This window comes from Telmatherina bonti (genome assembly GCF_933228915.1).
Source record: "Telmatherina bonti genome assembly, chromosome: 6".
NCBI classification, from domain to species: Eukaryota; Metazoa; Chordata; class Actinopteri; order Atheriniformes; family Telmatherinidae; genus Telmatherina; species Telmatherina bonti.
In genome coordinates this window covers 36,657,115-36,682,575 of record NC_136624.1, presented here as the reverse complement: position 1 = coordinate 36,682,575, position 25,461 = coordinate 36,657,115, and the positions used below count along the sequence as shown (strand labels likewise).

The 25,461-nt window shown below is 44.2% G+C and overlaps 1 protein-coding gene across 1 annotated transcript in view; it reads right to left on the bottom strand.

The window, feature by feature from the left end:
- plxna1b (plexin A1b) overlaps positions 1-25,461 on the bottom strand; it is a gene marked incomplete at its 5' end in the record, with an annotated part of 155,234 nt that overhangs the window by 98,361 nt on the left and 31,412 nt on the right. Inside the window, one exon of the mRNA XM_079242272.1 lies at positions 2,889-3,029. Coding sequence (XP_079098398.1) covers positions 2,889-3,029 — 141 coding nt within the window. The remainder of the gene's footprint in view (positions 1-2,888; positions 3,030-25,461) is intronic.

Here is a 25,461-nt window from a genome sequence, read left to right as displayed (position 1 = left end):
TGGGATCAGTAGAAGGCATTTGAGAGGGGAGGGCTCAATTTAGGCTTAGATAGAAACATGGGAGTGTGTGTGTGTGTGTGTGTGTGTATGTGTGTGTGTGTGGGGGTGTGTGTGTAACAGCTGAAATGAGAATTTTAAAATTGGGGATGGGGGTGCAGGGGTGCATAGTGGGATAGATGGAGAGCAGAGGATCAAGATGAGGGTAGGATGGAGGGTGAGAGAAGGGAATTGCACCCTCTAGTCATTAGCGCTGGAAAGGGGGTTTAACTTGAATGTCTGGCAACTGTAGCACCCACATTCTGCTTAACCCAAGCCTGCTAACCATTAATGGGGATCAAACACACAGAGAGATGAAGGGGTATGTATATGTGTGTGTGTGTGTGTGTGATGGGGGGAATGAAATAAAAGGCCATGCTGGGTGGATGGAGACAGAGTGTCCATGAGTGTGAAGGGCTGTGTGGGTGTGTGTGAATTAAGTTTTGTACTTGGGTCTGAAAGTGACAATACGTGTAGGTGTGTGTGTGTGTGTGTGTGTGTGTGTGTCCCTCATGCTCCTAGCTGCGTCACTTGCACGCCTGTACAGTCCTAGAACAACTCTCCTGCTCCGGGCTTGTAGTTTTCTCCAATCACACATCACACACCTGCTAGAAATGAGCCACACTGAAAGATGTCACGCTGCCGTCGCCCTGGCGATACACACACACACACACACACAGGTGTACATTCTGTATTAAAGTGTGCTGCTGGTATCTCGCGCCTTGCTACAAACTTTTTAAGGTGCAGTTTGTGCGAAAGTGAACAGGGAGCTACTTGGAACCCCCCCCCCCCCCCCCCCCCCCCCCCCCCCCCCACCCCCCCACGTTCTCCTCCTGGAATGAGAAACTAACTAATAACATTTATTTAGTAAACAACTCCGCTGGCACTTAGAAAAATGTTTAGAAAACCAGAAGCAAGGAAACACACTCGGATATACACCTCTCTCGTACATCAGCTGAACTGCGAGACGTGGCTGGACTCGTATGGAGTCCACAGACTGATTCGTATCGTTATGTAAAACCATAAAAAGTTCCTCAGAGGAAGCTGTCTGCAACTAAAGTGACTCCCCTCCAAGCATTAGTAGTAAAATTCCTTGAATACAAGGCTGAACAACAGTGTTTAACAGCAGTTGTATACCCAGCAGCTCCACATGGGACTGAGGGTCAGCCCATGGCTCGATCCCTCTTCATGCACTGCATCTTACGGAGATCAAGAGCTTGTGCTGCTCTCTTTAGCTCACACAATTCAACAGCTTTATACAGTGTATAAGGAGGTGCATTTTTTCTTATTCGTGATGTGCATGTGACTGGCCACTATCATCGAAAAGATATACATAAAATTCCTCTGATGCTATGAGCACAGGAGTGGTACCTGAATCCAGCTGACTAGTCCCAACGATTGAGTAGTAAACATTGCAGCTTATTCAGGTTTAAGTTTAGCAAAACTCATAGACCGTATATGAAAGATGGACGGAGCCTCCGGCGGTTAAAAGTGAAGCCTGTGCGGAAGTGTATAAAACTGCAGTTCCCCCTTCATCCACTAGGGGCTTCAAAACAGAGCAAATCCCCATAGACAACCATGTTAAAAAGACCAACTTCACGGCAGAAATAAACATGTTTACAGCCTGGTTCAAAAATCCATTTTAGGTTTAATAGGTCAGGTTTACCTTCATGACAACTGTGGGGGGAGTGGTTTTTCTAACTCGCCCGTTTAAAAGTTATTTAATCTCGAAGCTCTGCATATTTAGGGGCGTGTCCTTTTGATTGACAGGTACCAATCTCTGGCTTCAAGTCAGAGGAACGTAGAACAACCGCGGTTTTCAGCCAGTTAACAACGTGACTTAGCTTTAGCCCGCTTACCTCCGTTAGCTGGTTAGCTCCTGTTATCTCTGGGTTAGCTCGGTTAGCTCTTAGCTACAGAAATCTTGGAGTTCGCTCGATGTCAATCATCCACCATGACGCTCACAGCTCCCCCTCAGCTCCACCTCTTTGCCCGTATTTGTATTTTCCGGGCGAGACGACGCGCATGCCCCTGCCAAGATGGCGACGGTAGGAACCGCCCACCGAGTGTCAATTCAGCTCTTCAGAAACCTACGGGTAACGTCACAGAGGCTCCGCCCATCTCTTTATATACAGTCAAGTCAAAACCCTTTCAAGGAACAGACCTCAGAGAGTCCTCTCATGCGTTTTTAATGTAGCAGCCAGCTTTAGATCGGGTATATGCAGTCAAATTCACATCATGTTCAACCCACTTTCTGCCCCCTCCCCTTCCTGAACCGCCGCTGCCTTCACTCACCGCACTAATGAGACAGAAAAACGAGGGGAGCAGCTGGGCCTGGGGAGCGACAGAGACTCAACATGCTCTCCTCCACCTTCACACCTCCGCACCCCCTTTCCCTTCCTCCCTGCATCTCACCATCAAAGTAGAACAGCCTTCACCAGCGGTGAGGCTGGTAATGACCAGATGAACGTGTGTGTGTGTGTGTGTGTGTGCGCACACACCACATGTGACCTACAACACTCCACGTATGTCTGCATGCAAAGCGCCACGGTGACGTGCAGCTGCAGAGGATCCAGTAGAGACGTGTTCAGCAGGGATTGTACAGTGAGCAGGAAGGTTAAGATACACACAACTACCAGCTAATGGGGTGGCGTTTACTCTGGGTGGTCGGTACGATGACTGCTGTGGCGGGGAATCACGTGTGTTAGAATATTCATGGGCATGCTCTGACATCTATCTCCAGATTGCCGCTTGACGGGAGGACTTGCTGCATTCACTGTCACATGTGTAACGCAGGAGATTAAGAGGCAATGTGTGTGTTTTAATTAGTGCCTCGCAAACAGTGAACTCACCTGTCTGTCAGTCAGGGTGTAGATGTACTGCTGGTCCGGGCTGAACAGCATGTCTCTCAGCAGGGGACTTCCTGCCTCGCTTACAGTCACCTTCTCATACAGCACTGCTGGACGGCTGGAGCCCACAGAGTTCACCAGGATCTGCAGGGAAACACAGGAAGTGTTACGTTTACATGTGCACCGCAATAAAGCAAAGAGAGGAAATTATACTGACGCATTCATTTTTTAATCCACACAACTCACAAACCCTCAGAGTAACACGACACCGACGCCAAAACCAGCAACGCTGCGGCTTCCATGGATGTTTGTTTATTTTAACTGTTTTACTTGTAGGCTGCATGAAGCAAAAAAACAAAAAGTGTTGAACGAGGTTGAAAGCACTTGCATTCCAGAGCCGTGTAAATGACTTAATGAATGGTTGTGTTAACAGCTGTATTGAAAATAGTATAATTATTGCGAGCACAGACATGATTATAGAGGTAGATGCTTAGAAAGTAACATCACTGGCAGGAAAATGGTGTCAGCTCGACTTGAACGTTGAGCTCTCCGGTTTGCACATGGGGGGGATGAATAAAACTTGTGAGGAAACCATGTGACACACACACAAAAAAGCTTTGTAAGAATACAGTGTGGTCGGGTATGGTTGGGATGATGAAAAAAAACAACTGTATACAGATTTTAAGTGACAGAACTCGTACTGACACGTGTGCCAATGCCAAAATTTATTTTATTTTATTTTTTTTGTGAGTGTCCGCAAATAATTTGTGAAGATATGGAACGAAATGGTGCCGATACAAGATAGGAGATTGGCTGGCTGGGATGGCTGCGAGCCAAAGTCGGCAAATGGAAAGCGCAGAGCGACGGGGATGGGGGAGGGGAGGGGAGGGGAGGGGGGGTAAAGTAGCGGCTCTCCATTACTGAGCTTTGTAGACTCGCACTGCTATCAGCCAACAGTGACAGAGGAAGGACAGCAGGCAATGACTAGCTGGAAAATGATCCTGGACACACACACACACACACACACACACACACACACACACACACACACACACACAAAAAGGTTGACATCCAGAAAGATGAAAAATTATCAAATGAAAAGACACAAACAGACAAGAGATGGATATGTCTGATTATGCTGTATGTACTTTGATATGTACACCAAGAGAGACGCATGGCTGAATGCTGAGAATACACACTTTGTAATGGAAGAATTTATGTACAATCTCACCAAAAGAACCAGGGGCAACAATCCTATTATCTCTCACTGCTCGTGTGTGTGTGTGTGTGTGTGTGTGTGTGTGAGAGAGTGTGTGTGTGTGTGTGAGGGAGAGAGAGATGCAGAGATAGTGAAAGAGCTCATAAGGCTGTGATAAAGCATTGAAGATGAGAGGAAATATGGATGTTATTATCTAGATAATGGGCCCGTAAACAAAGGATACATTTCATTCACGGATGGCTCACATCTAGATGTGAAATGCTCAATACCAACACACATCGCCACGGTTTCAAGTCCAGACAACAATGCTATGAAAAATTGCGGCTGACACACACACACACACACACACAGATGTAGAAGAATAGCTTTTGTCCTGTGAACTCCCAGCATCATGTTCTTTCATTTCCAGTCTACTGACCAGTCCAAGCCCGGACTTGTTTTGCACATGCAAACAGATGAGACAGAAACCAGCTTCCTAACTTCTGTCTGCATCCATCTGTTTGTCAGGCTGGGTTCCTTTTGTCTGCAAAACACCCCAGTTACAAACCAGTCTCTTCTTGTTTCATTTCATATTTGCTGTGTTTCACATTTCAATATAATTCTAATATAAATTCACTTTTCTCTTATTTTCAGCCCATGCCTTTGTCTCACTCCATCACTGAGGATCAGGAAAAACATGCAAAAATGTTGAAAAAGAGCAAAATGTGACAGCGTACAGTGAGAGTGAGTAACCTGTAAAAATGCCAGGTAATACATCGTTAATAAATTCATTAGTCGTCGAAGCCGAGACTGACGTGAGAAAGGAGGGAGATAAAAGAAGAGAAGAGGATGGAATATATAGAGAGGACACAGATGGAAGCATGAGACACTTAAAGATCGTCTAATCAAATCAAAGTGAGCGACTGTGTCTGGGAATTACTGGTACAATCTCATAACAAGGTTAACTTACGCCGGCTTTATGTTTAAAAGCATTAAAAGCAAGTTGAAGAATTAAGTGTGTGTATAAATATATGCTTGCATGTAGACTTGCATAGCAGTGAGCTGCTATCTACTCCTATAGCATCTTAATGTGCCTAAGTGTGTTTGCTTTGTAAAAAAAAAAAGGCCGCTTTATGCCTCCATCTATGTGCACGTATATCGCTGTGAATGCAAGAAATCAATGCAATAGCCTGTAATGACAAGAGAAGCTGCTGCGGTTTTATTGTTTCCCTTTGTACTGCTTAGCTTTTCACTAAGTGCTTGATGGATGGATTCACAGAACGATGCAGCGCTTGTGTTTGCTGGAGAATTGCCATCTCTCTTGTCAACATGTAAAATGTAACATTAACAGACTTTAAGCACATTAGAGGCTCTGACATAAGTTAAGAGGCAGAACAGGATGGAGAAGTTGCATCAATGAGATTAACTAAGAAGAAGAACAAGGAGCAAAAGCTGCTGGGAGATAAACAGCAGGGGGAAAAAAATCTTCTGCTCCCCTGATGGAAAATTTGAAGATGGTAGTTTGATGTTTCAGGTGGTGTTTCTGCTACAGCGGCTGACTGCTGATGCAGAAAACAAGAGAAATTTTATAGGAATAACTGACAGAACTTCAGCTGGAGTCCAAACCTAACTTTCCCCAACATCCCCAAAGCATGCCGTTACCATCCGCATCTTGTTACTGACATGGAAAACCCATACATATGGCCTGCATGAGAAAATATCACTGCTACCACACAATGGAACACCATGCCATCCCACTGTGAGGCATTTCCCACCACCACCCATCATCATCATCATCATCCTAAAACATCCAGAATTTATTTCTCAGTTGTATTTTGAGCATTAACATCTCCCTCAGCCTGCCGATTCACCAAAAAGCCCCCAGTGCTGGGTTTTTATCTGTGCCAGGCAGGCCTGGTCCGCTCTGATAGAACCACCGGATAGCCAGCTGGTGGTGGTGGGGCGGCTGGAGGGGGGTGAGGATGAGAAAGTTGCGCGATAAGACAGTGGCACGTCAATGAAAATGATGCCTGTCACAGCCGCGAGTTACAGCTGAGGTGAGATGTGTACATGTCAGAGATTTTATGGTATGGATGTATTACGGGATGAAAGGAGAAAAAGAACGAAGAGAGAAAAGAAAAAGGCTGGAAGGCAGGAAGACATGAAATGTCAGGAAGAGCGGGAGCAAAAAACTTTCTTCAGAGAAGCGCTACCTGCAGGAAACTGTTGCTTGAAGCTGTAAAATGCTGTAAATGCAGAAGAGAGAAATGATGATAAGAGGAAATAAGAAGGGAATGATATGCTCCATGACTAGGAATTACAAGCACAAGGAATGGAGCAGAATGCTTCAGGTGTTCCCAGGTCCGTCTGAGAGCCGGAACACTCCTGCAAAAGCAGAACTTCGGTAATGGCTCTGACATTTCAAAGCGGTGGGTGGACATAAAGCACACTTGCTTCACTAATAGCATGTCGGAACAGACACATAGATCGCCTGGAAAAAGGGGTAAACCTGACTAACTATGTGCAACCATGCATGTTCGCAGCAGGCCCCGCATTCCTGCCTTTGATGTGACGGGAGCCCCCCAAGTGAATGTGCATGTGCATGTTTAGGGGGCCCAGTTGAAGTGGAGAATTCAGCTTTGCTCTTTCCAGAACAAAAGGAAATAAAAGAAAATCAAGAGGGTGATGACCTGGAGGGAAAAAAAGAGGCGCTGGGATCCGTCAGTCAGTGGACGTCACACACTGAACCGACTTGTCTTCCTCAGAACCCTTCCAGTCTTCCTGCCACACTGTTGTCGTGCAATCACACAACATGATGGAAAGCTCCAGAAGAGCGATGACCTTCACCTTAAATTCAGACTTTTCTAAAAGCAGAGATGCAACTGAACTCATCGGCTGCCAGCCTTTTGTTATAGCAGAGATCCGCATACAGCGAGCGTCATGGCTCACCTTTCAGAACCCGCAGAAGGCAGAGTTCTGCGACTACAGATATGAAGGGCCGGTCTGGTCATGTGCACTCGGAGCGCGTTCACTCAACTCAACTCAATTTATAAAGCCCTTTAAAACAACCAGAGTTGAAACAAAGTGCTGTACACAATCGGCCAAAATAAAAACAGAATAAAACAGTTCAAGTGCAATTAAATAACACAATAAAACAACAGGTCATACAAGGAATACGGAAATAAAACACTAAAACAAACTGAATAAATCGTAAGTAAAAACCAATAATAAAACTAAACTATAGCACACTGACCGGAAACTGTCTGACTTTGGGTTAAAGGCCAAGGAATAAAAATGGGTTTTAAGATGAGTTTTAAAAATGGACCAAGCACGTTAGGTTTTGACGCTCGTACCCGGCCAAATCAGCTTCTCATATCCAGAAATTGTCTTTTGGTGTCTTTGGCAGTGAAACTTTCAGATTAAAAAAAGACAACGTCTTTGGTAGCAAATGAGTTAAGAAGAACTTATCAAGTGATCCGTAAAGGAAGACAACAGATAAGCATCATCTGACAACAGGGTACACCTACCTGTGTTGTTTTACCTCATGCTAGAGTCTGATTCCACTATGGTGGTTTTCTGCCACTTGTAGCTACTGGAGGTGCTTTTAAAAATCCCTCCTTCAGCAGAGCTTTTATTTTTATTTTTACCTCCACCTCCGGCATCCAGGGCAGGAATGACTCTTCCAGTCTCAGGTTAACACTATGCAGCTTAAAATGAGATACAAATTTGTCAGCAGCTCCTAAAAAAGGAGCACCTGCTGTAAGAAACTTTACAAAACACACATTTTTCTCTTGCTGGGTGTGTAAGAAGGTGTGTTTTTGGTTTTTAACAGTTACAACAAAGGACAAGATCACTGAAACTACGCTCAAGCACACCAACATGTATTGCTTGTGAGTGGAGACCACTGCCTAAATGTAAGAGAACATGTTCTGATGGAATAGATTGTTTGGGGACGGGGGGGGGGGGGGGGGGGGGGGGGGGGGTCTACCACAGTGGTGTGTGCGCACATGTATGTTTGGCTGTGCAGTCAGAGGAGCAGATGGACCATCACACATGAGTGACTGATTGCCCCAGTGCACATATGAGGCAAATCCCCCTCTACCACCACACACATATGAATGAACACACACACACACACACACACACACACACACACACACACACACACACACACACACACACACTATATCCAGCCGACACATAGAAGAGCTTAGAGTAAACCTTAACCATATGTGGGTCAAGCAGTCAGATACCAAACCGCTTCTCCTTCAACAGAACCATGACAGACAAAGAGCTATGGCGACAATGATGGAGGAGGCATGCCCTCAGACACATACGCATCCACACACACACACACACACACACACACACACACACACACAGTGGAATGTGAGCCAGTCAAAGCGGCTGGTTTATTTTAAGGCCTGGACAGAACAACGAATGCAAACATGGACAAACAAGTTTTATTTGAAAACAGCTGAAGTTTATTGGTACAACATTCAAGTAATTGTAAGCAGCAGTCCCCGCTTACCTGTTGATCTGAAGTATTCATGAACACCTCGTCCTCCTGGTAGCCTTCCCAACCCTGGTCCTGGAGGACTGGTGTCCTGCACGTTTTCCAAGTGTTCCTGCTGGAACACACCTGACTCAGACTCAGACAAGCTCTGCACATGTCTGCTAAATACACGTAGATTTGAATCAGGTGTGGTGCAGCAGGGACACTTGGAAACCCTGCAGGACGTTGGTCCTTGAGGACCAGTATGGAGGATCTTTGGTCTATATTATGGAAGATGAGTAAAGAGACGGTATGATGGGAAAAAGCCATAACAAGCTGGAGCTTTAGGATATAAGACTCCAACCAAAGCCTTCAGTCTTCCACGCCACATGGGGTGTGTAGTTACTCATCTATTACTGTCACCAGTCCGAAAATAAACCCACCACTGAAAATATGTTTTATTTCACCTTTTTCCAATTTTCTAAAGACACAATCAAGTCATGATAAAGGCCCAAAACTTGTTCATGGTCAATCTGAAAGAATAACAGTGTAAACAGTGGTTTCCAGGATCCTGTTGCACCTGACACGTTCAATCACGGACGCTGTCACGAAGCCCTCATCAATGACTCTGAAATCTGCTCTTCCCTTTAATATCACATTACTTGCAATGCCAACTCTTATTGACTGCCTTTAGGCCTCATCCGCATGTCTACACCACAGTTATTCATGTGTGAGTTTGTGGCCTTTCACCAGCAGTGCTCACCAAAGGTCGCACACCCATGCGTGCACGGCCACAGCTGCAGAAACATGGAGCCGGCTGCGGAGGAAGACGATGGGTGGAAAATACAGAGAACAGGGGGAAAAAGGCCGGAGCTGCACGTGGTATCATTCTCCCAGTGCACATGCAAGCATACAACGGTGTAAACATGCTGGAAGAAAGTGAGCAGCTTTAACAGCAAATTAAACCTATTCATCACTGTTAAGGCTTTTTAATCCTCATGCTCGCTGAAATTAAAAGACCTTGTCATTGCGCTCTTCCTCTATCTCTTCCTGTGCATCCTCTCCCTCTCTCACACCCATCCCTGCTTCAGCTGCATCCTCCCACCTCTACCTTTCCCTCCCTCCTTCCCCTCTCCCTCAGAATTAAATGCCTTTAGCAAGCAGTCGTCAGATAAGTATGTGTAGCGAGTTGCTAGACACGGCAAGGCGGCAGCATTTCATCTTCCAACCATCACTAAATCACACTAACTCAATCATCAGCATGGAGTTACGCACACACACACACACACACACGCTCGGCTGGGAGTGTGAAAAGTGCTGCTTCTAGAGAGGTGCTTTACTATGACTGATTTTATCAGCTGTCTTGCGAACGGGGGAAGAAATTGCACCACAACATTATCATATACAATAAGATGAGACTCCGAGATAGAGCTTTCCAATTGAATACCTTTTTAGTGTCGCCATTCAAATGAGAAAAGACCTCCTCTTACAAATCCCTTATGGGGTATCTCAGCCGAAACAATATTACACATTTACATCAAAGGCTGCTGAGAAGATATTCATGTTAAAGACATAACACACACACATTAAGACTAGATTCAACATGTGTATGGTTATTGGTTTGTGCATATAAGAAGAGCCATCTGTCAAATGACTTGTACAGTAACCATAGACGGCTGCAGAGAGAGAGAAAAGTCTGGTAAGAAGCCGCTCAGAAGGAGCCTTATCAGACACAGAAAGCTGGGAAACTAAACAAAGATTTGGAAGAGAGCTTAATGCAGCGAAGGGGTGACCCATGCAATCACACACCGAGTGTGTGTGCAGCTTTGTACAGAGAAGTGGAGCACACACAAACACAGGAAGAGATGGGTTTGGGAGTAGTGTTTGCATTGTGGCAGGGGAGGCTGTGTTAGTATGAAACAAGTGTGTGTGTGTGTGTGTGTGTGTGTTGGGTTTGCACACAAAGTGTGTGAGACAGTTGAGCCGATTTGCATGGAAAGCAAAGAGATTGTGTGCAAAACAAACAAAAGCAATGCAGTTGTGCACACTTACTCAACATCAGCCACAATTTCGAGGCATCGATTAAACGCTGGAGGACACAAACATGGAACACACACACACACACACACACACACATTCCTATTCTTTATGTGAAACTATGCGGCGCCGCTTGACCCGCCATTTACCGACTAGATCAGCCATTCACTGGCATTACAGCGAATGGGACCTCATCTTCAACCGTAATTACCAAGCCAGGTGTGTGCGCGAGCATGTGTGTGTGTGTGTTGCCTTCCTGTGGGAGAGCCAAAGTGATTACATGGCCACTGGTGCCTCTAATAACATCTTTTAGGGGGGAGTGAGAGAGAGAAAGGGTGGGCTGTGGGGCAGATGAGTGATTTCCATCTTTGGTGGGGGCGACCACGGTTACGGCGCAGAAATTCTATGCTGGTTTAGATGTGGGCTTGTTTTGACTTCGCTTTCATTGAAAAGTGTGTGCTTGCGAGCGTGTGTGTGTGCAGATGTTTGTAATAGCTGTAACACAAGAGGCTAATGGGAGCCCATCCAAAACCACACCTCAGAGTAATGTGTACCAGACCATTCCTGGCCACAAATGCCAGCCTGTCCTCGGCCCCCTTTTATTTCTCCGTGCGTTTTACTTCACCCTCTGCCTCACAGCACTTCTGGGAAAACTACTTTCCTGACTTTAATCTTCTTTCCCCTCCTCTTTATTTTTGTTTTGACACTTTTCTTTCCCCTTAATCCGCTTCTTTTTCCGTAAGTGCTCTCTCCTCTCTTACCAAAATACAAACAAAAGAGCTGAAGTAAAACTCCTTTCGGGCTCGCACGTCCCGCAAAACAACTGCGACGGAGTGAGAGTGAAAGAGAGGAAGGAGAAAGAGAGAAAAAGTTGATAGAAAGTAACAAACGGCAGAAAGCAGTGAAAGTGCAGCAGCTTTCAGTGTCGGCTGGTGGCGGTGAAGATGTTTTAAATTAAGAGGGAAGTTGCTGGGAACAATGGGAAGTTTGGTGGCTTAAATGAGAGATATTGAGTGTAGTAACAAACACACACACACACACACACACACACACACACACACACACACACACACACACACACAAAAACTTCTGGCATTTATAATGACTGAGGAATGCAGAGTTTAAAATGAGCTTTTATAGTGCGGTTTGCAATGATTTACAGCTGCGGTCGACATCGTCTGCACACGGAGTGGCAGAGGGCAGTTGGACACCTTTCTTGCTGCATTTTGTTTTTCTTTTCGTCTCGTCTGTGATACAAGCTGCTTATAAAGTTTCCTTACAATTTAAAAAAAATCATTTAAAAAAGTGAGTGAATATATAATTCTCTGGAAAGTATTAAAAAAGAAGGAGCAGAGACATTTCACACACCTGTAAATCTGTTTTCTCCGATATTTTCCCTTCATCCAACACTGTTCAGGTCTCCATGAACTTCTTGTGCACAAACTGAGGGACGTGATATTCCCATAGTTCTGTTGACTGTGTGTATCCAAGATGCACAAAACACTTTGTGTGTTTTCTTGACAATAAGCCATTTTTTAGGGTTTTATTAAAACAGAGGCTTTTTCTTTAAGAGGATTCCAGAAATACACCAATGAATTGTTATTTAAAACTTTGATAATCCTTTTGTACATGGAAGAAATATGATTAATATTTGTCATCACTTGTCTTGGTAATACGGTTATTAAACTGTAAAGAGACTTTGTGAAGACAAACACGGTGAAGTGAACCATAAAGCTGGAATTCCAGGTAAAGGTTTGTATTTCAGTCTACAGGTGGTGGGTTATGAAGACACACTGCAGAACTTTTCCTCGTAACGTTCCTCGTATCGACGGCTGATCCATCTCGCATCCTACCTGACCTGTTAGCTTTCTCCAGCCAGCAAAAGACAATCTTACAATGACTCTTTGTTTTATCTCTTTTTGCGTTCCTTTGCTGAATCAGCGACGTTCAAAACAGTCAGTGAAGCGAAACTCTGCGGCCACATCATGCAACGACTCGGATGTAAAACTTGTTTAGTGTTGGTTTCTCAGCCGCAGGACGCTGCCGGGTAGCAGCAGATCCACAAATACACATGATAGATGTCACTGTGTCATTAAATAAGTCCAGAATGGGGAGTTTTAAGGTCAGAAAGTTACTTAATGCGTCTTTAAAGCTAAAAAATAACTTTTTTTATTATTTTTTTTAAAGTATAACTTCCGCTCTCCAGTTGATTCACACTGATGCGTGATAGTTATTATCAAACTTAGTCTCACTGCACCACAGGGTCAAATGTGCAAAAGATGCTGGGATTCACATGCAGCACGATGCCCGTGTGTCTGTGTGTGTGTGTGTGGTTTCTACAGAGGACAACAGGGAACACATTCTTGACATCACTGCTCTAATTCTGCTCTTTCATACAATCACCTACCGCCTCACCAGATACTTTTCTGGGTCTGGCTCTTCTGTGTGTTCTAGTGGCTTGAAAAATGCTGAAAGACCTCTGTGAGCGTGTGCACACTCACACCAGTTGTGTTTTGTCCACCAACACACTTCATGTGTCAGGGAGGCGCTGGAAAGACATTGGCATAGCAACCTGAAAACAATGACAGCAGTCTGCCGCGGAGGAGGGAGGGGGGGGCAGGAGGGCGTTACAGGGCAGTGTCAGGGAGGGGGCATTGGGAAAGATGAACTTTGGGTTTGAGTCAAAAGCACAAAGAATAAGTCTTGCTTTTGATTTTAATGGCGATGTGGAATGTGACATGCAGGTCTGGGGAGGGTTCTGCTGTTAGCTTAACACGGCTGGACCGTGTTTGTCTTTGTCTGTGAGGCAGAACTCTGTTTTTCTTGGCATGAGGCTAAATGTGATGTCTTCTGCTGGGAGCTGGAGAAAGATGTCCTGATGGATGAGGCTGAAGTTGTTTATGTACTTTATCTAGATAGGAGCGGGGCGCTAAGCGTTTCAAACTACAGACACGCTCAAGCACCTACTTGGCTGTGAGAGAACTAAGTAAACATATTTTAGTGCAACCACATGTTTGCAGGAAATCAATAAGAAGTTGCTTTCAGATTCTGAACTGCATGGGAGACTTTTGCATTCCTTTGTGTGTGTGTGTGTGTGTGTGTATAAACACATGCACCAAATAAAAAATCCTGTGTGGTTCTGCTGTATGCAGTAAAATAACTAATTCTGCGTCTCCACCCAAGCAAAGACAACATGCGTGTCCGTCTGACACCAGAAGACGGCCTGACCCGCACGCAAGACAAAACATGGCTGTTTTCCTTCTCCAGGCTTGCAAGTCGTCACCTCCTCTCCAGGTGAGGCCACCCACTTTCATGACCAGACTGTAAAGTCCCTGGCTTGGTTTCAGGCCTGCTGCTGGGAATCCACCACTGGAACTGTAGGAGGAGCAGACAAGGAGAACTGGGAGGACTGCCACTGTCAGAACAAGCCAGTAATGTGGAGGAATGTGACTTTCGTGTTTCTCCGACGCTCTTTCTTCCATCACTTCATCGCTGTTGTTCATTCAGCGTCCATAGTCTCATTAGATTTTTATATCTCGCTCCCTCTTTTCGCACAGTTCCGATCCTGTCCCTCCCTCTCCTCTCGTTCGGCTCGCTCAGCGTGCCGTAATGCCCCGCAGGGAAGGCCCTGGCCGCTGCCCACCAAACACTCAGATCATGACTGATTCAAGAGCCGAAAAACAAGTCGGAGAAAAATGTCCCTCTACGTCTGTCATGTGAGAGACGGAGACAGTGGATGAGTCAGCAGAGGCGGTTAGGTCAGGTCCGAAATTAAAACAAAACTATGTCACAACTGAGGGATGAGAAAGGCTCAGCTGTGAAGTCAGCACAGAAAAACACAGCCAGCAGGTCTGACTCGACCTTGTTTCAACCCGACACCATTCCTGTCTCTAAATCCGTGTGTGAGACAGATGACCGGTGTCGATGCAAGAAAATACATCGTAACATTTACCAGATGTGATGCTGCGATTAAGAGCTTTCTAGTCTCCTTTTTTACTCATCAAATGAAAAGGAATAAGGACCTGCTTTTTGCTTTTGTCACCCCGCCTCCTGTACAAGTTGTGAAATGATCAACCTGTTCTGCTGCTAAACAGCTAAAAAGCTTCTCCTGAGGTCATTCTCAGAGCAAAGTTCAAGCTGAACTAAAGTGTGTATCAGTATCTCACTGCTACACGCCTGTACAGAGTGAGATCGTGTGTGTGATAAGAAGAAGCATATGTGCAGATAACACACTGGCAGACGCATTTCAGGGCATGTCGCCGATGCCGGGTGTGCCACTGTGACTCAAGACAAAGTTTGGCGTGCACAAAGATTTTATTGGTCTTTGTTTGAGTGATTACTAAGAACTTGATGTTGATTTTGATCTGGTAGCACCGAACACGTACCGGCAAAGGAAATGCGAGGAATGTGGCGAGTTCACACACCTGTACACACACTGGCTTCTCCTGATGGGCTGGTCGGTTTTCACAAAGATTTTCCTGCCTTTAAAAAGGGCGTCATGAATAATTTTCTAAAACCTTCAATAAGAAGAAATAAATAATCATAAGTCACTGGTGAGTGTGATAAAAACCAGGAAATATTGACATCTGACCTTGAATTTTATTGTTATTAACCAGTGTAATTTGTTATCGACTTTGCCTGCTCACGTATTGACTTTGTCGTCATACATACATAAACTTTTAGATTGATAATTACAATGATAAAATATCATAAAAATAATATTTCATGACAAAACCAATGTTGCCAAATCAGCTGTATGAGAATCTAAAAGAGCTTCAGTTGATGCTAATCTGTTTCCACTCGCTGCGATTTGATCAGAAATCTGATCAAACTGGAAAGATTTTTTTCTCTTTTAGCTCTTCATCCAGAAGCTTCAATCAGAGCAAGGCAACGTTTGTACCGCCTTCCGTTGAGCGGATGTTGTGATGCTGCCAAGGAGCGGAGCTGAGGGGTAATAAATCATTCACCCACCACATTTTAGTTGATGAAAAGCAGTGACTGGTACCCTGAACCAGGAAGTGGGTACAGCTCCGCTGCATGTGGACTTCACTGACTAGACTCATTGTAAGCTTCTATATGTAGCTGCACTCAAATAACATCTATTAATACTTCCACGGCTCAACTAGAGACACTTTAGACTACCTTGTGTAACCACCAGTTCACGGGGGTCACAGATAGGGGTTTGGCTGCAGCTGAGGAAGTTTGTAGTTTGCACAAACAAACAAGCAGAGATACTCTCCACTCGGCCTCCACCGGAGCTGGAATGCAAACAGACACAAGCAGGTGTGCACGTACCCCCACACGGACACGCACGCACTCCAGGCATGCCATCACTGCAGAGTCGGAGCAGCTGGGGCGACCAGGTGGAAGACGGAGGCCCCACCTCAGTTTTGGCCTGTAGCCATGGCAACAAAATGGGGCCTGACCAATAATGGCTGCTGTGTCTCAACATATGGGGGTGGCTTTTTTTTTTTTTTTCTCCTTGACACTCAAAACTGTCCAGATGATGCAGCCGACCCACGGTCAACCACATTCCTGCCAAACGATGACAATTAGAGGCCATAAGCGATGTGGATGTTTCTGTCTGCGCGTGATGTCATTCAGGGCTGGGTCGCCGTCACACAATTAGCATCAGCATATTCGGTAACACCCAAACACTCAGGGACAGGACCAACCGCAAAGTGATTGTTTAGGAACTTTGTCGAAGCTTAAGAGTCTGATTTCAACTTGTTTGTTTCCCACACTGAGTGTTTGTGTGATTTACATGCCCCAGAAGCCAACAGTAAAAATACGATGGCGTAATGTGCTGAAATGGTTCCGTCTCATGAGGTCAGGAAAACAAACAGAGAAAAAGAAGGAGGAGGAGTGATGGGGACGAAACGAAGCCGAAGGAAAGCAGAGTCATAATGAAACCTTTGGAAGGGACAAGCGGCAGGCTGCCTGTAAGACACTGATCAGGGATCAGCGAGCGTTTGCTGTTCGCTTCAACTGTCTGTAAAAAATTAAGTATGATGTAATAATAAAAGTATCATCATGGGTTTATGTTTGACATCCTGCAGCTTTGACCTGAAACTATTATTGTGTCTTTTCATACGACAGCATCAGGGCTCAACGTGCAAGTTTGTGCACGTAAAATTGGAGCAGTGCGCCTAAATTTTGACACCAGGCGACTCTGCTGCAACATGGAGCAATTTTTCAGACTCTTTTTTTAAGTGAAGACATATCTGGTAAGTTTTTTCTGGCTGTCCTTTCCAGCTGCTGCAGATGTTCACCTCTGCACCCAGACTAAACAAGAAACGTGCGTTTGCACGTGAAGCTGCCGCCGGCTGATCCGCTCCAGCTTACAGTCACATATTAACATGCAACGCTTCACTGTCACATGCTGGAGGAAAATACAGCTTCAGCACATTAAATTATCAATGCTAACATTTACTTCAACACACGTGAACAGTTTTATTTCTGCTTTTTTTTTTTGTTTGTTTGTGTTGTTTTCTCCTTTCTGCTGGCTGCTGCTGCAGGGATAACCTGAACAGGCGTCTGTCAACGTCTCCACATGAGCAAAACTTGCTCCTGACGCTCATTTCATAGAAAAACTGCTGTGAAATCTTTTCTTTTTCAGATATTAAGTTTTATATGTCGCTAAGTGATTTTTGTGTGTTAAAAGTGTCACTTCATCTCCTGCTGCTTATGTCACAATGAGCATTTTAAGAGGAAATGTAAAAATACAGAATGCTTTTTTCTCTTTAACATCACTTTTTCCGTCACATTATAAAAGAGGAGTCTGTAATCCTGCTTTCTGTCGTTTCCAGCAGGGAAACAGACCTGAAGGCTGAAATTCACCATCAGACTGTTTATCCCAGCTGCACACCACCTGAATGAAACTTCTCCTGACCTGTTACCTTTTAACCAATAACGCCTGAAATTTTCATTCTTCGTTGTAAACAAGTATTTTAAAGCTAAAATTTACTGTAATTTTGTTCATTAAAGCAGGAATCTGCATTATGGACTAATAATCATTTTTACCACCTTCCTCATCGCATAAAGATATTTTAGAGCCACAAAACCTGTTTGACTCTTAAATAAACTTACAAAAAAGACTAAATTGTTCAGATTTCCATGCTTTATATATGTCATAACATGAGAAAAAGCCAAACCTGTGCGCTATCATAGTTAAAAAACAACCGTATCTGCTCAGTATCATCAACACTGCTCGACTCCTGAATTACTGAACCTGCTGGAGCTGAATCAGGTTGCTGAATACAGATGTTTGTCGTCATTTTGACATAAATGAGATGCTTCAATATTACAATAAATGACTCTTTAATGTGTTTTCCATCTGTAACTGCCTCCTGAACTGCAATAAAACCTGGACATGAGCCACTTCTCCAGCATCATTCAGCTTCCTGCTTCAGCAGGTATTTTCCAGCAACTCTTCTGTTTTTTCTGAAAATGTCTTTCAATATTATTTTTTTTTTGTTCTTTGCCAACTTCTTTGTACAAATCAGACATATAGTTGAGGCAGCATTGTTGGTAATGAACGCAGAGTTACTCTGTTTTCCTCTGGAACCAGCGAGGAACGTCTGATGAGACCCAGGCTGCAGATCCCCGACGTAGCTGTACTTTAATAGAAATCTACAATAACCCAGTTATCAATCATCAATAAGTTTAGAATGTAACAGTTATTAATCATGATAAATTAAAAAGAGAAAAACACTTTTGTATGTGTGTTTTAGTTTGTTGCAAGACTCGTATAACATTTGATCATTTTCAATTGACTATTAATTGACTATTAACACTTATTTGGGACTCAGTTGCACCAAAACTGTTTTTGTTGCAAGTTATTTTGTTGTATTGTGCAAGAATGCACCTTTACTCAAACCCTGTAAATACATACAGTCCTTTTATTCCTGCTTCACACACGGACTCAGTCATTACTCAGCTGCTCAGCTTTACGTTCCAACAAACACAAACACACCCTGTGCAACAACAGCAGGAATATAACCATCAACTGATGGAAACTTACAGAGGCTGTAGGATATTATATGCAACCATCGGCATCTACAGGAGGATCCTGGTAGGTGTGTTTGTTCTCATGTTCACCTCCTCTTCCTCAACCTCTCTCTCCAATCTAATCTGTAATCTTTGCGTCTTTCTGCAGGATTCCAATGCGGGAGAAAATAAAGCCAAAGCAGAGTGGAAGGGACTGAAAATTGCATTCAAATGTGTGTGTGTGTTGATAAATATAGGGGGGGAAATGCCGAACAAGTGAGAGGGCTTGCCCTGGACCGAAATAAGTCCGAAGAGAAGAAAAGCACGGCAAGGTTTGCAGACAGTCAGCTGAGCGCACTGGACTGTCACAAGACTTCTTTTTATAGAAGTGCTCTTTATTGTGTCTCTTTCAGTCTCTCTTACTTTCTCCCTCTTACACACACACACACACACACACACTGCTAGCTTATCTTGCCCTGCAACTTCCTCCTGCTCCACACACAGAGACAGGAAGCTGGTATGAGCAGAGGAAGCTGTCCGTATAGAAAAGAGGAAATTCTTCATCCTCGATTGCTTTCTTTCACACATGTAAAAGCAGAAAAACACACAGACAATCAGAGATAAATGCTGATTGGATGTGCTGGTAATTAGGACACAGACATGTATTGATAACTCTGCTCCTGGTGTGCTGACTTGACAGGAAGCCAGAGAAATTAAAAACGCTGTTGATGTTGAAGATGTACTAATGTGGAATTCATGTGATCAGATTAGCTCCGAATCAAAGTGAATTACGCAGGAAATGAACTCGCATTGCTTTACACACCATTCTGCAGACACAAAGTGGCTGAGAAAGAACCTGGAGGATTCATTAAAGCTAGCTGGGATGCTTTTTATTTAATCTCACACACACACACACACACACACACACACACACACACACACACACACACACACACACACACACACACACACACACACACACACACACACACACACTTAACAAAACTACAAATACATAAGGCACTCGAACAACTGCCTCAAAGCAGAACTGCACGTTACACACAGGAGCTTGTATGCTTACTTTCACACTCGTTCAACTCAAAAGCAGAAACATTCACATCCCAACAGATCTGGACGCAGACTGGACACTCAAACACACACAAACACAAACACACACACATACACAGAAAGACAAAAAGCAGAACATTAAGCAGCAGCATGGGCACACAGCAGGACTTAGAGGACAATTAAAAAGCTCAATTGGACTTATTTTCTTATTTCCACAAATGAGCGTGTTACAGATGGTGTGTCATGCTTTCTGCATTCAGAAAACACACTTTGGTGGTTTCCTCTTGGGAGACACAACACAGGGGAGATGCAGAGAGAGGGATGGGATGTAAATACGCCTACTGGTGTTGCGTTGAGATAAGTGCCCGATGAAAATGTAACCCACATCCTTACAATGCAATAATGCTGATGCTAATACAGCGCAGCGTGTTTTCAGCGGGTAATTCCCTTCTAGGACTTAAAATCCCTTCGGTAATGTTTGTGCACTCAGTGATTGCTGTCAGTGGAAAAGTGTGTTTGTGACTTCCCATAAACACATTCACAAGCATGTTTTGTTCCTTTTATTTGTCATTTCCTTTCTCTGCTCTTTAACAGCGCACGTCTGTCATCTTAAAATGCCCATTCTCCTTCCCTCAGAGTCCCCTCCTTGCCTTTATTTTCACCCACATTTCCAGTAAAACTAAACATCCCAGTCCTGTTGTTTTCTTCTCCTGCTTCCTGTAAGTTTCCTGATGCCAAGACGGCTGAGTCAGCCGCTGCATGCATCTGTAGTTTGTGTGTAAACTGCTCTTTACTCAACTATGGTCACATATGTTGATTAAAAAATACCTATAAAATTTTTACAAAAGTCTCTGGACACACTCAGAGTCAGGTGAAGAAGGCAGATGGTGCAACCTGGAGGTTTTTCACAGCCTGTTTATGGGTTTGCAATGCTTTAATATGCTGTCTAACTTGGGACGCACACAAAAAGAAAAACTCAGACATACATGTGGAGAGGGCAATAAATTGAAAGCAGCATAATGCAGCCCCCACAAAATGCATGGTGGGAGCAGCGGCAAATGCCAAAAACAACACACAGTGAAACCCCGAGTTCATCTGGAGGTTAAACATGATTCATTGTCACACAAGGGCAAGCAGCGCAGTTCATCAGAGGAGCATGGCCGTATGAAGAAAATATTTCACAACATGTTCTTTGGCTATATTATATATATATATATATATATACAAACACACACACACACACACAATGTTACAATAAGTTTATTAGCGATATTACTCGATAATGAATTGAAGTGAGATCATATGAATCGGTTCATTGTTGTAACTGGACAGTTTTAGACTCTTAACCCTTTAAAGCGGCTCTATGGTGGTATTTCTAGTTTTCTGAGCTTTCTACTGTGTTATAGAGTTGAATACTCATCAGACACATGAGCGGCGCCAATTTTTTATCACCTAAACGCATGTTTGGGTTTTCCAGCACACTCTACGTTCAGTTTCCATGGCGACGGAAACTACTTGGAAACTTTAGTGACGTCCCAGGGACAGGACTCAGTGATTGGTCATCTTCTCTGGGTTGTGCACGTTCATGAGAACGTGTTTGTTAGTGTGAAAGTTAAAGTGTTAATGGTCATCTTTAGCCTTTAACCATTTGAAAGGCTAAAGGCACACTACAGAACTGCCCCCCCTCCCATCGAGGGCTAATTCAGAATCCATCTTGCGTCCTACCTGTAAGCTCTCCAGCCAGCAGAAGATGATCTTAGCAGCGGTGTGATTTCAATTCTGTATAAAAATACTAAAATGTTTTGTCCAACACTAAGAGTCTGAACGTGAGTCCATAGTCTGTGGAAATGATTGAGTGTAACACGTGCCAATCATTTTCCAGTCTGATCAGTACAGCAGGGAAGTCCCTGTTAGTCCTAGATGGCCAGTTTCCTGCAGGTTTTAGATGTTTGCTGCTCCAGAACACCTGTTTCAAAGCAAAAGGATCCCGTGAACAGCTTACATTGAAGGTCTGCCAAAGTTTCCTAGTGACTAATTAGTCCATGTCCGGTGTGAAGAAAGCGTGCAGGTCAGCAGCCAGAACTGGACGTCCCTGTTGTACAGTGGTTGTAAGCCTGAAGGCAAAACGGCTTTGAAATGAAACAATGACCATCTTCTGGATGCAAAATCATGCTTTTCCAGTGAATATAAAGAATGTTATGAGCTGGTGATTTCTGTCTGATGTATCAGATGATATTCTGCAAACGGGCCAATATTTTCCCTCGCCAATCCTTTCTGTTCTTTCAGCTGTCTTTTCTCTCTGTACCCACGGTCAAATTAACAGCTAACCAAGCTTTTCCTGCAGCTAATCGGTTAAGTCGGACAGAGATGCACCCTCAATTTCCATCAACGCTTCGTTTCATACACATTTCTTTCTCTGTCTCTAGCCAGCCTAAAAAAAATCACAAGACAGACGGGGGGGGGTAGCGAGGCTGTACACACATGCATATCCATGTTAACACTTTAATGCACATGCTGCGTAATTTGCATTCAAACACCCGCAAAATGCTAGAGCAAGAACCGTGACAGACACACATGCACGCACACACAAGCAAGCAAATAGTGTTAACTCAGAGCTGGAGTTGAGAAGTCCCCGTGGGAAAAGCCACTTTCTGGAACATTTTACACAATTTGCATTGCTCCTGGCTCCATGGCGCTCTCCGAGGAGCGGAGATGGGAAAGAAGAACAAGTTGCTACCACCATTGAATGTGTGTCTATGTATCTGCAAATGGTGTCATAGCTTTGGGGAAGGAGAAAACATAGAAGTCAGTCAAGTCAGTGTTGAGAAAAATGCAACTGTGAGAAGAAAAAGAATTTGTGCATTTTACAAACTGAACACTGGTTTGTGTAGATAGCCATCAGTCCAGGCATCAGTCGGCATGCAGGTCAGCTGTGAGCGGTGTGTATAAGTGTGCTCAGATTATTCCTTCCATTGTTAATGTAAAAGTCACATCAGCAGTTACAGGATGAACTAGAAGAAAATAAATGGAAGGCTTGTTAACAAGCGTACAAAATGTTATTTCTGTATTTTGTGAACAACTAACGTTTCATTACATCTGGTCATGCCCCTTTTGGCTTTTACCAGTCTTATGAGGACCCACCCTGGAGAGGATGATGCAGGACCAATTCATTAGAGATATGATGCAATGAGAAGAGACGGAGCCACACGCAATCAGCCTGATTAAGTGTGTGTGTGTGTGTGTGTGTGTGTGTTGTTTCTCTCCACCTCTGCTCCTGCTCGCCACTGTGACTCCTGACTTGCTGCCTCCTCAGAGGAAATAGGTTGTCTTTTTAAGAGGTTTGACATGAAGTAATCTGCTTCTCAAGCTACACAGGACAGTATGTGACAAAAAAACCTGTTAATGAAACTTATGAGATTAAAAACGAGTCACGATATAAGAAAAGTCCGTCACATTACCGGGCGCCACTGGAGGGGAATAAAAGGCGAACTGGAGCAAATCTCATGAGTTGACAGAAAACTTTCAACAAATAAGCAGCATTTTTTAAATCAATCCACATTAGTGCAGACAACACACTTCACCTGGTCGCTGCTTGTTGGTCTGAAAGGTCAATTACAATGCAAGCTCTTTATCAGAGGACCTAATCGAAAGCTAATTTCCCTTAAAGCCTGTCTCTTAACTCTAATCACCTAGAGGGACAAACAATAGCCGGGGGCTCCTGGGTGCAACCTCAACCCGGATAAACCCACCTCAGGTCCTTTTCAATAACTCTAAGTGGCTTTGTGTCTTTAAAGCACTCCCTGACTGCGTGCAAAAAAATAAATATGTGATTGGTGGTGGCCACCGGGGGCTCCATGCCTTCTGACGACACTGCATGAGAGAGACGTAAAGTCGGGTGCTAAGCTAGCAATATAACATTAATAATGCAGCCTGACTGGATAAAATAAAAAAAAAATAAAAAAAGATGGGTATGTTACACAGAAACACCCATTTAATTTGCTTCCAAGCATGGTAGGAAATTAACTTTAGGATATGAACATCCACCAATCATTCAGAACAGAAGGATCTTTTTGTCTGAAATCCACCAGACGCTTCCACAAATGGCACGATGTTGTGACCCACATTACTGTTTACAAATCATACACACACACAATCAGAACACGGTGTGTCGGAAATCAGTTACTGCACATTAACTTCATCTGGCTTCTCTTGGTCTTTTTTATTCCCAGTGGCAGCATTGACCCTCTTGCCTCCACTTCAGTCCACTGCATCACTAAATGAAGCCATTTTGGCTCCCGCAGGGCCCATGATGGAGCCCTGGTCGCCTCCTGGACACATTCATAGTGCTGAGACTGTAATGAAACTACATCGCTGAGCTGACACTAACTGCCTGTTTGCTGTGCTTCCCGTCCCTACTGAGCTTTTCTCTACAGTATGTGCAGAAGAGATACCCCCCCACCTCCCAACAAGAGCTTTTCTCTTGAAATGGTTTTTCAACTTCATAGCATTATCTAAATTCTACGTGCTGATTCACAATCAACTGGGGACAAGACGGGCTTTTGACTGATGTTAGAGGAAGTTGAAAGCCCAGGAAATACCAGCTTGAGTGCAAGATTTAATTTTCTCTGCTCCCTTTTTATTAACTTAGGTTATTAAGTTAGAAAAATTGGGAACATTGTAGTTGTAAATAAGCAGATGTACTATCAAAGCGACTGAGTGTTGGATGGATGCTGTCCGTGGAGGAACACGTCGACACAGAGCTCCTCTTCCAGAACGCCAACGTAAAGAAACACTGAACACGTGTCCAGACCAAATGAATGTGTGCTGCGTCTGCAGTTTCATTCTCCTTCACACGTTTCTGTGTGCGTCTGTCTCACACACACACATGACCTACAAGCCCACTTATTTCCAGCCCAGTTTAAACTGCATTCCCAGCACTGTGATGCAGCACGACTGCAGCAACCCAGTTTCAGTGTTGTGACTGTGTTCAAATCCCACGGCGGCATCACAAACATCAATGCTCCCTGTGACTCTCCTTCGTTCTCTCTCATCCTTTACTCTTTCTCACTATCACCAGCAGCGGCTGCCCTGACTACAGTTGCCATGGCAACCAAGGAGCAGGCCCGTCGCAGGGGGATTTGGAGACAAGTTGGAGTAAAGACCCCTATGTTATTGGAGCCTCATTATTGGGTGTGTGCTTGTGCGTGCTCGGGTTCGAGGGTGTTTATTGCCATATGCTCAAAATGCTGTGATATATTTTCCACCTTAATACAACAAGTTTCTCATGGGATTGTCAGCCAGTCAAAAGCTAAACCCACCAAGCATGGCAGGGGAGGACAAATACAATTTGGAAGCAACACGGGGAGCGAACTGCAGACATATTTAACGCCATTCTATCACTTATTTAACGGCATGTGAATACGATGACTGAGAGGAAGAATGAGAAAACTGAAAAGGGAAAAAAAAAGAAAAGAGCAAACTAAGGTGGAACCAGTGCTTCCAACCCCATCTCCCCTCCACGACTTACACACCCTCTGTGTCGGCCATATCCATTCCAAGGTTATCAGTAATCCAATAGGTTTCCCTGGAAGCAGGCGGTTTTCTAGATGCACAGCCGATATCCTGAGAGGAGAAACATCCGGAAGAAATTCCAACCAAGGGACACAGCGTTCCATCTCTTCCTTTCTTCTTCAGTGACGAGACAAAGTGTCTCAAAAGTTCCTACACTGGCTGGTCTTCATGTCCAAAAGCATCCTTCCCTCCCCAGCTGCAGAAACTGCCCACCATTC